The sequence below is a fragment of the Calidris pugnax genome, unplaced genomic scaffold (genome assembly GCF_001431845.1).
Source record: "Calidris pugnax isolate Ruff unplaced genomic scaffold, ASM143184v1 scaffold95, whole genome shotgun sequence".
In the NCBI taxonomy this organism is placed as follows: Eukaryota; Metazoa; Chordata; class Aves; order Charadriiformes; family Scolopacidae; genus Calidris; species Calidris pugnax.
Genome location: NW_015090885.1, coordinates 15211481 through 15224957, shown reverse-complemented (window position 1 = coordinate 15224957; position 13477 = coordinate 15211481). Strand labels below are relative to the sequence as shown.

At 39.2% G+C, this 13477-nt stretch overlaps 1 protein-coding gene across 2 annotated transcripts in view; it reads left to right on the top strand.

Annotated features, from left to right (window-relative positions):
* The window catches only part of NME7 (NME/NM23 family member 7), a 91777-nt gene that overhangs the window by 20725 nt on the left and 57575 nt on the right, over positions 1-13477 (top strand). For both annotated transcript variants that reach the window (XM_014947263.1, XM_014947264.1), the window contains exons 3-6: positions 1409-1575; positions 6724-6834; positions 10646-10696; positions 12348-12555. In XM_014947263.1, coding sequence (XP_014802749.1) covers positions 1409-1575; positions 6724-6834; positions 10646-10696; positions 12348-12555 — 537 coding nt within the window. The remainder of the gene's footprint in view (positions 1-1408; positions 1576-6723; positions 6835-10645; positions 10697-12347; positions 12556-13477) is intronic.

Sequence of the window (13477 nt, the reverse complement as noted above, 5' to 3'; positions counted from 1 at the left end):
AGGACAAAGGGTAACAGTTTTAAATTGAAAGAGGGTAGATTTAGGTTAGATATTAGGAAGCAATAGTAAGGATAGTGAAACAATGGAACAGGTTGCCCAGGGAAGTTGTGGCTGCCCCATCCCTGGAAGTGTTCAAGGCCAGGCTGGATGGGGCTTTGAGCCACTGGTTAGCGGGAGGTGTCCCTGCCCGTGGCAGGGGGGTTGGGACTAGATGGTCTTTAAAATCCCTTCCAACTCTAACCATTCTATGATACCATGATTTCATTCTCTACTGCACTTGAATAGAGGTCACTTAGTTGTGGGCACACTACTATGTGTAGCACATATGAGGGGCTAAAGATATTTCAGCAGGAAGGTATTCTCCCTTATAATGCTGCCTCAGCAGAAGAAAGTATCCAAATAATTTATATTCTCTGCTCTGAAAAGTTTTGACCATTCTGGAAGAACTTACAATTCCTCAAGCCTTCTAACAGGAGAGAAATGTATTCGTACATTTCAGAACATGAAGGAATATATAATTTTGCTCCTAATATTTTTTTTTCCTGCAAAATTTTGGGGTATTATGGTCTTTCTTTTAATGCCGTTCCAGTCTATATATCATTGCAATGGAGGACAATACATGTAATTCAAGACAGAGAAGGGGAAGCTTGGCCTGAGGAGGACAAAACTCATCCTTTCATAGGATTCCACTTCCACAGGAAACTGAAGGCATCTGTAGTATCTAAATGCAGTGAAGAAACTGTTCAGCAGGTTGCCTTTTGTGCTTTACCAGCCCACCCAGAAAACTATACATTAGCATCCTGCTTCTTGCTTGGAATGATGATATGTAGCTGAATTGTCTTGACAGGCTTTTAAGCTTGCAGCTCTAGGCAGTGAGAATGTCTCAACCTAGTGTTGCAGCCATCCATCTGGCCCTAATTCTGAGTCTTACGCAGTCAAATAAAAAGCATGGTATCACTGGAATGATGCCCTGAAGAGGAGACCTGCCACAGCATGTATCTTGATCACTCCTGGTGCGAGCCATTGGTCTGTAAAACAGCATGGATCTGCTAGGGGGGAACTCTCAGTGAGACTGGGCAGAGGTATCCACTAGGCACCTGAACCATTTATCACATAGGTTAATTCAATTTAGCTTGAATTAGCACAAGCAAATGATAAAATAAAAAATGCAAAGATAGCTGTCAGCCTGAGACTATTTGAATGGAATAAATCTGTAATTGTGATTTAGTCTTCTAAGTTTTCCTGGTACACCTGCAAGTTCAAAGGTTTAGGAATTAAATCAATTTAGTGATCAGATTCAGTCCCACAGTACTATGGAAATTTCTGAAGGTAGAGTAAAAATTATGTTGAGTTTGCCCACAACTTAAACCTCTTGCTATGGTAGGTTTAATCTTCTTTTTTTTTGCAGTATGATGTGAAGAACCATCGCACCTTTCTGAAGCGCACCAAGTATGAGAGCTTACACCTTGAGGATTTATTTGTGGGCAACAAAATTACTGTTTTTTCCCGTCATCTATCCTTGGTGGACTATGGGGATCAATATACAGCCCGCAAGCTGGGGAGCCGCAAAGAGAGGTGAGAAAGCACATTTTTTTGAAATCTTCCTTTGTGGTTGGGTTTCAAAGTATTTGTTCTTTGCTGGATGCGGGGAGGAGGAGATAGCCACAAGTTTTCATATAGTTTGAAGTGATCTGGCATACTGACAGCTGGAGAGAAGCAAAGTGGCCCTTGCTTGTGGGCAAACCCATGATTGCCATTGTTACCTGATAAATCTTCAGGACTGGCTTCTCCATGGTGTCAACTGTTGCCTCCTTTAGGTCTCTTGGGAGAGAAGAGGGGGAGGAGGAAAACAGAGGGTCCTGTTCAGCTTTGTTATTTCCCCAGGACAGGCAGCAGTAGGATTCCTGTGATTTGTGGATTCTCTTGGGCCAGAATTGTTAATGGTAACCCTGATGTGTGCTGGGCTCTTGCAAAAATAGCATCTGTCTCTCTGGGGTCAGTGCAGAAGCCTAGTGCCTTACCAATTAGATCCATGCAGTGTTAGTAGTAGTAACCAAAACCAGTAGGAACAGGAGTGAGAGAGGCCCATTCCCATTCTCCGTTGTTTTTCCCACTATGGAGAATTTTTTCTGAGACTTTTTTCATCTAAAATCTGTGTGCATGAGGACAGGAAGTACAGAATGAGAACGTCAATAAAACTTAGAAGCTTATTTGTTAAAACAAATTTCATTTATAATGAATGAAGATAAGACTTCTTTTTGGTTGAAAGACTTGCTTTGGAAAAGATTTTAAGAGCCCATCCCAGAACAAAAATATCAGAAGACACTTAATAAAATGACAATAAGAGTAATTTACAAGGAATTTAGATCTGGTTTGACTACAGGGCAGGTAATCTCTGAATTTGCAAATTAATGAATTTTTGATAGTTTGCTCCACCTTTTTTTTAAAACAGCATAGAATATTTTCTGACATATGATGTTCTAGTGAGCCCTGTTCACCTACTTCCTTGCTCCCTCTCAGTAACTGGGCTTAATTCAAACTTTTTTTGGAGAGTTGTACACAAGCAGACATACAGGAAGAACTACAAGTTTTAACATACACCTTTGTCTTAGCTTCACAAAAACACTGCCTTGGAAATGGCTACCATAGCATCTTTCCAGAAGGATTTCTTCTGGTACTTCTTCTCCCAGCTGGGTTTGGGAATGGTGGAAGAGTAGCAAAGGAGGTGGACAACACCAGAGCTTCTGTATACGTGGCTACTCTGTCTGGTCTTCAGTGGAGCCTTGGGTAGATGAGATCTGTCTTGTGTATGGTTTTTATATCAGTGTAACTTTTTACAGTTGTGTATTTTCTGCTCTGCCTAAACTGGTGTAAGTCCTGGTGCTGATGCGGTTATACCAAGAAAAGGCTGCTTGTGAAAAAATGACATTTTCTTCTTCTTGTAAGGGAAGTTGCTGTCTATAGAGCAACACAATAGTTGTGTCAATGAAGTGGTCCTGGGAAGGAGTGAGTTTTTGTACTGCTCTACAAAAGGAAGGCAGGGAATTTGTGACATGTCAGCTGTTTGGAAAACATTTCAGGAATGTTGGCTGAAAGATAACATAGATATGCAAGTGGTGTTACATATTCAGAATAGCCCAAAGGAACACAGTGAAAGGTGCCTTAAACAGGCAAAGGATCCTCAAAATCCAGTTTCTTCACAGAAGCTTTCACTGGGTAAACAGGGTCATATTAAAAGAGTTCTTGGGCAAAGCAGTTGCATATGAGGTATTTGTCTTTTTGGCTTAGTCCTAGCAGTTTTTACAGCAGCGATTAGTTAAATAGATATAGTAAGATTTCTGCAATATATGATAATTCCTAAAATAATCTGTAGTTGGAATTTTATTAATAATTTTAAGGATGTTGCATGAGGCAGAATGTTTCCCCATCTTTTTCTTGCCTTTGTGCTGCACAGGACTATCAGCAGTTTAGTTTGACTTTGGAAATACATTCTTTGATCACTGAATATGTAGGCAGACAGGCTCAGGAAAGACCTTTGAGGGGGACTGTGGAATGTATATCAAAAATATGAAACGTTTTGAATTAGTGACCTTTGGTTTTGTCAGTAAAGCAAGTGAATGTGACTCTAGATACATAAGGTACAAAACCGGTATGTAAGAAGAGGCTACATTTGCACAGGCCGTTTCTAGAATGGGGCTAAAATTATTAAGACAATTCTATGGAGTTTCAATTTCTACACCTACTTTTCATCTGTCTTGGGTCAATTTTTAAATATAGCCATATTTCAGTGTTGTTCTTACCTGCTCCCCTCCCAGCGCATCATAAGAAACAGTCACAAACAGTGACTAAAATAGGTAAGTAAGCATGTGCTTGCTTACTTATGGAATCACTGGCATGGGATAGGGATTTCTGTTTCTCTAGTGTTTCACTTGTGATCCTGAGTGGTTGTAACCTGAGGTAAACATTTGTCTGAGTAGTGTGTCCTGTCTAGGTAGACTATACTTAGAGTCAGTTACTATTGCTGGGTTTGAAAATGGTGTTAGAAAGCTTGTGTCTCAACCAGAAAGATTTGAATTATTTTTTGATTGGCTATGTTACTCTTCTGCTTCTTGCAGTCATTGACATAATCAGTGTTTCTTCCCCTACAAGACATAAGCTACTGTCCATGCAACATCCTATTATTAGAACTAAATAGATCTCACAAGCATAGCCCCATCATGCTTTGTGCACCATTCCTTTGATCAGTTCCCATCTTCTGATGTTTCAGTACTCATTGGAGTACTGTCGTACAGTCTCTGAAAATGTAAGCAAATAAGCTTAATTTTTATTCTTTCTCCTTTGTTCCTAGACATAAAACTGTTTCAAAACGTACTTTGCAGACTGCATCATGTCAAACCACAAGAAACATATTCCTAATTAAAACTAAAAATAGGGCACATAAATCAAAATCCAATCTCAGAAACAGTCTTCAGCATCCTGAATTATACTTTTCTCATCCTGCATACCTCTGAGAAGCTCACACTGAAATGGTAAAGTTTATTTATCAGTGTTAGAGAGAAGATGTTGTAAGAGTTGCTCATTGCAGTTTGTATTAATATCTTCTAGGTAAATTGCTTCATAATGCAATATTTTATTACATGTTGCTAGGAATTATATTTTTACTAGAAAGCTTGAAATTAGCAAAGTAAGGGAAGGTTTATTTCTAGCATTAGCAGTCTGTTTCAAATAGCCTGTGTAATAGCATAGATTAAACACAATTATTCCTCAAGGAAATGCAAACAACACTGGAGATCTTGTTCCAGTGATTTGATCCTTACTGTTTGTGGTAAACGACAGAGTTGAGAACCTCTTGTTCCAGGATGGAGGTCATGCATTGTGTGAATGGTGGGTATGTGTCATCAGTCAAGCGCGTAGCTGCTCCCCCTCGTGTGCCTCGATGTTCGTGGCACATCCTGTCATATGATAAATAATATCACAAAATGAGGTGGAGCTGTGAGATCCTTGGGGAAGAAAGGAAGAGGCTATGGCCTCTAGGCTGCATGGAGTATGCTGGCAAACTGTGTTGAATATTGGCCAGACGTCAGCGGTTCCTGATCTGGAGACAGGGCTAAACCAACTTTAATTTGCACTGCAATAGACAGAAGCATAGGCTTGGTTGACTACTCTCCTGCGGTTTCTGGCTATGCTTTAGCCCATCAGTCTTTTTGTGTCTCATTTCCCAAGGGATCTGGGCCTAAGCTGGTCCATATATATGAGCATCCTGATGCTCAGGGGAATCTCTGTTTGTTTCTGAACATCATCTATGTCTCTCCCTTTTAGATGAAGTGTCACATGCTTTCAGATCTTCCTCTTTACATTTCCTGGTCCTAACACCTCCCTTCCCTTAGATTTGCTGTGAAATAGATAGTCTGTCTGTTCCCAAAACATGTGTCAATCTGGGGTGACTTAATGTTCAAAGTGAAGGTAGTGGAAGTTCATCCATGTCCTGTAACCTCAGCATATTTGCCCTGGCTAGAATATATTGCTGCTAACCTAAATGCTGCTTTCCATGCTATGCTGGTGTATAAAATGAGAAATTTGCAATTATTTGCTTTTCATTTAGGGAAGTACTGCAATAAAAATCTATCTTGGGCAGCTTTCATTATTGGAAACAGTGTAAAAGATGGAAAGAGCTCTTTAGGATTCTTAGAGACAGGGAGTTTCTGAGATACAGGGTTGAATAAATCTGTTCATTTGTAAGCTGAGCACATTTGAAGCTGACTCACTACAAGATGAATGCAAATAGAAAATGCCATTTTACAGACCTTTTTGTGCTTGTTATTTTTGATTAATAATATGTTTAGTGCTGATGGTATACTTGGTGCTGTGCAAAGCGCACTAATAAAACAGTCCTGGCCTTGGGGATGTATAGTATAAAAAGATAATTACCAAAAAGACAGGACGTACTTGGAAACAAAGATATGGGGGAGAGTGTAGAGATTTTTTTGATCGATCTCCCTTAGAATATAGCTGTCAGTCAGTCTAAGAGACGTAATACCTCCTCTGCCAACCTTTTATTGTGTCTATTAACAGTGCCAGCTATTTCACATGCATATTGTAGACCGTGAAGTGTTTGTGCTGTACCAAGCACAGTAGGACCACCTTCTCACTGGGGCCTCCAAATATTTTAAAAGTAATAATAAAACAGTCATTTCACTTTGAGTTTCACGGAAGAGGCACATGTTGAAGTAGTATTTTTAAACAGGGAATTTTAACAGCTTTGTTTTTATGTATATAATGATTAACATTAGGAAAAAAGGGAGCTGAGCAAGCCTAGGGAGACATTAGCAAATCAGTTGTGTTCTAAACCAGAGCTGTGAGTGAGGAGCTATAGAGATAAACACTAGCTTAGAAAGACATGGCCAAATTGTTTGCTCTGAGAGTGAAGGGAGAAGCTGGTAAATAACGACTGCTGGTGGAACACTGTGGGCTGACTTGGGTTAGAAAGCCAAGGAAATTGTAATGTGCAAAGCTCATTCGTATCAGAATAATGTCTTCTGCAGGCATTCAAGAACAGCGTGGAAATTGATGAGACACTGGGACCAGGATGTTTGTCTGTGGCAGAATTTCTCTCTTTGATGTAATGTTTTTTTGACTTGAATATAAACTCAACACACACACCAAATGCTCTAAGGAAAGTAGTGTTGGCTGTGTATCTCTACTTTTTTTTTTTTTTTTTTCCAGAACACTGGCTTTGATTAAACCTGATGCAATGCCCAGGATTGGAGAAATAATTGACATCATTATTAATGCAGGATTTACAATAACTAAGGCCAAAATGATGGTGCTTTCAAGGTAAGGAATTTTTAAGATTAGCTCCATTGTATCTAAATATTATTTTTGCAGTTAAGAACGTTCTCTGAAGCTATGCTGTGTTGTTCCACACATCAAATACTGCCCCCATTCAGGTTGGGGAAATTCATTCCCCCCTGAACCAAAGGTTGGCTGTCTTTGTTTGTTGGGATTTTTTTTTTTTTTTTTTTTTCTCCAGAACACTGGCTTTGATTAAACCTGATGCAATGCCCAGGATTGGAGAAATAATTGACATCATTATTAATGCAGGATTTACAATAACTAAGGCCAAAATGATGGTGCTTTCAAGGTAAGGAATTTTTAAGATTAGCTCCATTGTATCTAAATATTATTTTTGCAGTTAAGAACGTTCTCTGAAGCTATGCTGTGTTGTTCCACACATCAAATACATCCCAGTGAGTAATAGAGGGAAGACTCATCTGTTTCATAATCATGTAGGTTTTTGAAAGCATGTAGAAAATTAAGCTAAGTATTAAAAGTGCAAATGAGTATGGTTGATTAAATATGTAATGGCTCTGTATGAATCCAAGGTGACTACCATAACTTTAGCAATTCAGCAGTGTTTACTACTGACATGTCTGTACGTCCTCACCTCATAGCTTCCTGATGCAAACCATATTGCTGATTGGAACACTGTTGTCTTTAAAGTAGTTAGTTTGTTCACTCTAAATCCATCACCTTAGTATGTGCTCTCCGAACCCAAACTTTTTTATTTTCTAATGACTAGAGGTCCCAGGTAAAGCAAATGATCTTCTGATGTGAGAGGATTGGACAGATTTTACTTATGCATCTTCCTAATCGCCCCCCAACATTTACTGTGCTCCACTTTACCCATTGAGTCACAAGATTTAAAAAAAATCATGATTCAGAGGAAAGAAAGCATGATTAAGTTACCCTAGTGCAGTAACTTTGGGGAAGTCTTTTATTTCTCTGTTGCTGCTTTGCCAAACCTGTTCATATACAACATGTCTTTGAGAAGAAAAGCTATCTGACTTACATAATACCATTTTCATGTGTTCTTATGGTTTCGGTGTGAGGTCAGGAACAATTTTCCCCTACCTCAAAACCTTTTTCACTTTCTGAAATACTGATAAAACAACTATGTGACTTCCTCTTCTTGTCTCTGTATTCACCTGCTGCAATGTTTGATTATATTGGTCCGAGATCCTCCTTCAAACAACTCCACTTTGTGAGTTCAATCGGGTTTCTAATACTGATTTACAATTCACAATGCCTTTCAAGCCAGCTTTTTTTGGCTTGCTCTCCTGCCATCTGAGAGATTTGATCCTGAAGTGTTATGTTGGGTGGTTCTTTATTTCTGTGTCTGTCTGAGAACTTGAAGAACCGTTGAGCCAAGTCACGTGCTTTAGAGTTGACTCACACTGAAAGGAAGAAACTTTGAGACTTGAACTTTTATTGCCTGTTGCTATATAAAAATTTATGCTTCTCTTGTATAATGAAAAATTTTTATTAAATTATTAAGCACAAAATTGGGCTGTGATACTGGATAGATTTATAATAGTGTCTTGAGTATTTGTGGTTTCTCTGCATACTATATATTCATTTTTTTGGGACTGTGCCATTTTAAAATGATAGAACTATGGCTTTGCCAAAGTCTTCTACCCTTAGATCTCTGCAGGCAGGCTTGTTCAAATCAGAATCACCATCTACTGCTTTCTTTAAAGGGATTATTACTGACGTTGGTCCGGCAATCACTGTTAAGTAGATTCATGCCTTCTGTAGAAGTTGTAGCTGAGATATGAAAGTGAAGGCAGGCACCTACTTTGATAGGTCAGCTCTCTAGTCTCTCCACTTAATCATATGTCAGTTCAGTCTATTATTCCCAGATGAAGACTGATTTCCATTCTTTAAAAGCAGACAACTAATGAGAGAGGTGAAATGAAAAAGGAACTATGTTATACAGCACAACTGCAGTTTTATATTTATTGCAATAGGAAAACTGAGTAGTAGAGCTCAATTTGTTTCAGAAATATATCCTTCAAATACTTCTTTGCGTTCAGAAATTGTAATACCTAATCTGTTTGAATACCTTTTTCATATTTGCTTTCCAAAATTATTTGGTAAATTAGTTTCAGAAGAGGATTTTCTGGTGAAATGCTGAACTGTAAACAAAACCTTTAGGCTGTTTGCAGAATGTAGATTTGAAGCCGAGATTGCAAGAGTTCCTGTTACTAGCATAATTTTTAAATCATGTTTCTGCCTTAGTCATGAAATGAAGGGAAAGCATATTAGTAGTATGGTCAATGCAAATCTTTTGAATTTTGAAAGGCTTATGCTTGCACTGAACTGAAAGCAACACACCAGAAATTATTCAGTTCCAATGAGCAGGTGGTCATTTTGATAAAAAAGCTGGAGAAAGCTGTGACTGTTCAATTATTTATCAAGGTTTGGAAAATTAAATTCTCTTTAGGTTCTTCTTGAGGTTATTTCTTTCCTCTGGCAATATTTGGCTTAAATCAGGGCTGCAAATGGGAAAGAGATGGGAGAATTGCAGGTGACAGAACCATGGCTTTGTTCAGACTTGGAATCTGTTATTTGAAAAACATGCAGGTAATTTCTTCCAGTAAAGAGGGCTGCTTGAAGTGAAGGAGACCAGAAAAAAATCAAGTCTGTTTCTGCGTGTAAAAACAATTTTCCAAGTGGAAATCTTCTAGTTTCTCTCCAGCTCGCTTTGATTATGAACTTTGTACCCAGACTAGAGGTGAGCAATATTGCTTGCTTTCACCTATCAATGCTTCTGAAGAGCTTGTCCTCCTCCACAAATTCCAACTTCAGAAAGCAGTATACACCAGGATTTGGAACAAGCCAAGACCAAGCCTGCACTTCTGAACTGGAATTTTGAAGCTGCAAAATAACAGAGTTAGACTTGAAAACCCCCATGAATTTTTCTAGCTGCTGCCATACCCAAAAAGCAGTGCAGTAAGCAAGAGTTAAAGAGCTGGAGCAGCTGGAGAAAAAACAGGGAAGAGTAGGTTTTCTAGCAGTGAAAAGCCACAGAATGGTATGCCTACCAGTGGATTGATGGTGGGTCTACATCATGGTCCCTGAAACTTGGGTAGCTGGGTAGTTGAACCCAGTGCTGCTAGCAGCCTGCCTGTGGCAATGCAGAGCTTGGAGAGGGCCACCACTCTGTCTGAAAAGGGGCATGTTTTTGCTGCCAGTGCCTGAGTAAAGGCTAAGTATCAGCTGGGGTACAGACATACTGTGTATGCCTGGTGGCCTTTATTTGCCTGGCAATGTAAGGAGCCCTCCTTCTCATTACTGAAACCCCATTGCTTTGGGAGAGAGCAGTATTTGGTAGCTGTTGTGTTCCTCAAGGGAAAGTGCAAGACCAAAATGAGTTGTCAAGTGTGAAAGAATGGGAGAAAGCAAGTTTTAGTTTGGAGTGCATTGTGCTGCCTATGTGACTTACAACGTTTGAGGATACTGAATAGAAACCAGGTTAAGCAATATTCTCTTGTGCACCAGTGTAATCAAACACTAGTCTTGATAAGGAAGTAAGTTCCAGTGAAGCAGATAAATTGTTTATTTATGCTTTAAAACAAAACTTCATTAACCAACATACACACAAACTGAGATGAAAACAGCACGACAGCATATGGCTTAGCAAGAAGGTGACTCTGTGGCATTTATTTCTTAGCCTGAGAACATGGGGACCTGGAGAAACATGTTGATGAATGATAGTGCATGGTTTTCAGGGGAGTTTATGTATATGTATGTGCGTGTATATATCTATATCTATACTTATATCCATGTTGTTTTACTCTTTCAGAAAAGAAGCAGCTGATTTCTACATAGACCATCAATCAAAACCTTTTTATAAGTAGGTATATCCATTTCAACTTGACATGTATTAAGCTTATTGAATGCACAGTATTAATTTACTGTATTTGGTACTGCAGGACCATGGGAAAATCAGAATTTGTCTTAGTTGAGTGGAGCCTTTTGCAAAGTATGCACCCTGTTCATCTTCCTCCAGGGACAGATTCGTATTTCAGCTATCCAGGGTTTTAACTCACACTCTTTACAGCCTGATAATATCAAGGGGAATGTCTTTGGTGTCTCTTTGCCCCTAGCAAGGCAAAACTTCAAAGCCAAGGGAAGGAGCATCTTCAGGATCAGGGTGGAGCTTGCAGGTAATGAGAGTTAGGGGGGAACACTTACCTGTGAGAATTCATTTGTTAGTAAGTACCCCAGATCATAAGTAAGTGAAAGGATAGTGCATGGGGCAGTTGTTTACGGTACTGCTACCCTTGGATAAAATGTCAAACATCCATGATGCTAGACTACTCTGCCTAACCTGAAAAACCTTAATCTTTCCATAACTAGATTGATGCTTATGACCCAGAGATTGTGTCTTGTCTGGTTTGCCTGAAAGTGCCAACAACTTCCATTTCCTCTCTTTGGACTTGGCGGTCTGCCTCTTTTAGGAAGAGGGTGGAGCCATGTTGGAACCTGGGTTTGCTCTGACTTGGTCAAAAGACCTGGTTTCTGTACTTTCATGAAGTGCTTGAGTATTAGGATATGCCAGCTGCTCCCCTGCAACAGCAACTGATTTACTGTGGTCCAAACTCAAGCCTTTCTTGGAGACATGGCCCCAGGCTATGTCTGACCATGTTGGAGATCAGAGGAAGATTTAGAATTGCCTTTGCTGAATAAGCCTGTTCGAATATGTTGATAAATAAGCAAGAATTTTGCCTGGGGTGTTATTTCACAGATGTCTATCTACACTAATGGTAATTATCCGAGGAACTGTAGCCTTTGTCCACTGTGATGAGCCTGTTTCCCATCCTACAGTCCTATTGGCTACATCTTCGGTATAGGATTTTTCTCTAAATTTGAAACAAATAGTTATAAAGCATTACAAATCAAATGGAACAAGAATCTTCAAGGCAGTGAAATTTAAAATCTCTGACTCATTTTTATCTAGCGTTATATTACTTGTCTTTAAATTCAGATTTAGTTTGCAAGTTCACTAGTCAGTGTAAGTCTAGTGAATAGTAGGAAAAAATAGCAATTCTACTTATTTGGAAAAGATGTTTTTCATATTAGAGAATTTAATTTTAAAAAACTTATTTAATATTCAGGATTAGTTTTCACAGTAGGCAGTGTTGTAGAAATCCTGCTTTGCAGAGGAGACGTGCTTAGGAATCATTCCTGTCAGACAAAGAGTTAGCAGGGTCTCTTTAACTGTTGCCAGTACTGATCTTTTAAAAATTCTTTTGAAATCTAACATATTACACAATAGCTTGAGTAAGTTTTTATTATCTGGTTCTTTTTCTATAACCCTAAGAAGAAGGGAATGTGTGCACATGACCTAGTTCAACCTCCTCCTTAAAGCAGGGCCAACCTCAGGTTAGATCAGGTTGCTCAAGGCCTTGCCAAATCGAGTTCTGAGCATCTCCACTGGATCATATGTTTTTGTTGGTTTTAATTTGTAGTGTGGGTCACCATGTGCTGTTTCCATTTTGCAGTGAGCTTCTTCAGTTCATAACAAGTGGTCCCATTGTTGCTATGGAAATCTTAGGAGATGATGCAGTTTGTAAATGGAAAACATTACTGGAGCCAGCAAACTCTGCAGTGGCTCAGACTGATGCACCAGACAGCATTAGAACAAACTTTGGACAAGATGGCCTAAGAAATGCAGCTCATGGCCCAGATTCGGTTGCTTCAGCTGCTCAAGTAAGTTTTTGACTGTTTCTTGACTTGAGGTTTACTTTTACTTTATCTGGTAACAGCTGGGTCAGGAATTCATCTTTTTGTACCCCCAGCTGGGTTCAAAACCAGTTTAGATATTCTTCATGGATCTTTTTTAGCATGGAAAAATAAACTGTTTGAAAACAGAAATCTTGTTTATCTCTGTCACAAAGGGGAACCTTGGGCCCTTTGGTCAGGAGAGCATGCCTAGTCATTTTTAATGTCTTCTGTATATCACAAACATTGAGTTAATTGCATAGTCTGTATAATATACCTATAGCCTGGCAATGTTGGTCATAAAAAGAAAGAGATTAAACAATTAAATTCTTTTGTGCCCTCGTTTCGCTTATCTTGTTCTCCTCCACACTCTTCACTAGTTCTCTACCTGCAGCCTGCTTTCTTATGCTGTCATTGTTCAGAATGAATAATTATGAAAACAGGCCACTTTATATTGCTTTGTGTTTTGAGAGGTAATACAGTGAGCCTGACTTTGAGGAGTTTGCTTCCCTTTTGCTTTGTTTGCAGCGTGTCTTTCCTTAGTGTTAAGAAAAAGCCCTGGGACAGGGTGGTAAATACTACCAGCATTTCTACAGAATTTAGGTGACCATATGTGTGTGCTGTTGTGGGGTAAATATGCTGATATGTGATGGCAAGAATAAAGTTTACTTCGTGGTTGATCGGTATTGCGCTGTGTTATCTTAGCTTTAGACCGGCTGGGAAAAGATACCAGCTGTTTCTTGCTGGATCCTCCTCTTTCCTCTATTTAAATTGGAACAGTTGCAATAACTCAGCTTGAGAGAGACCTGCCCCAGAATACCTAATGAGCTGTTGAGTACTGTAGACTAGAAGATATACGTAGAGATGACATCCTGGTGGTGAGGACAGAGTTGGTCAGCCTCTTCTTCTG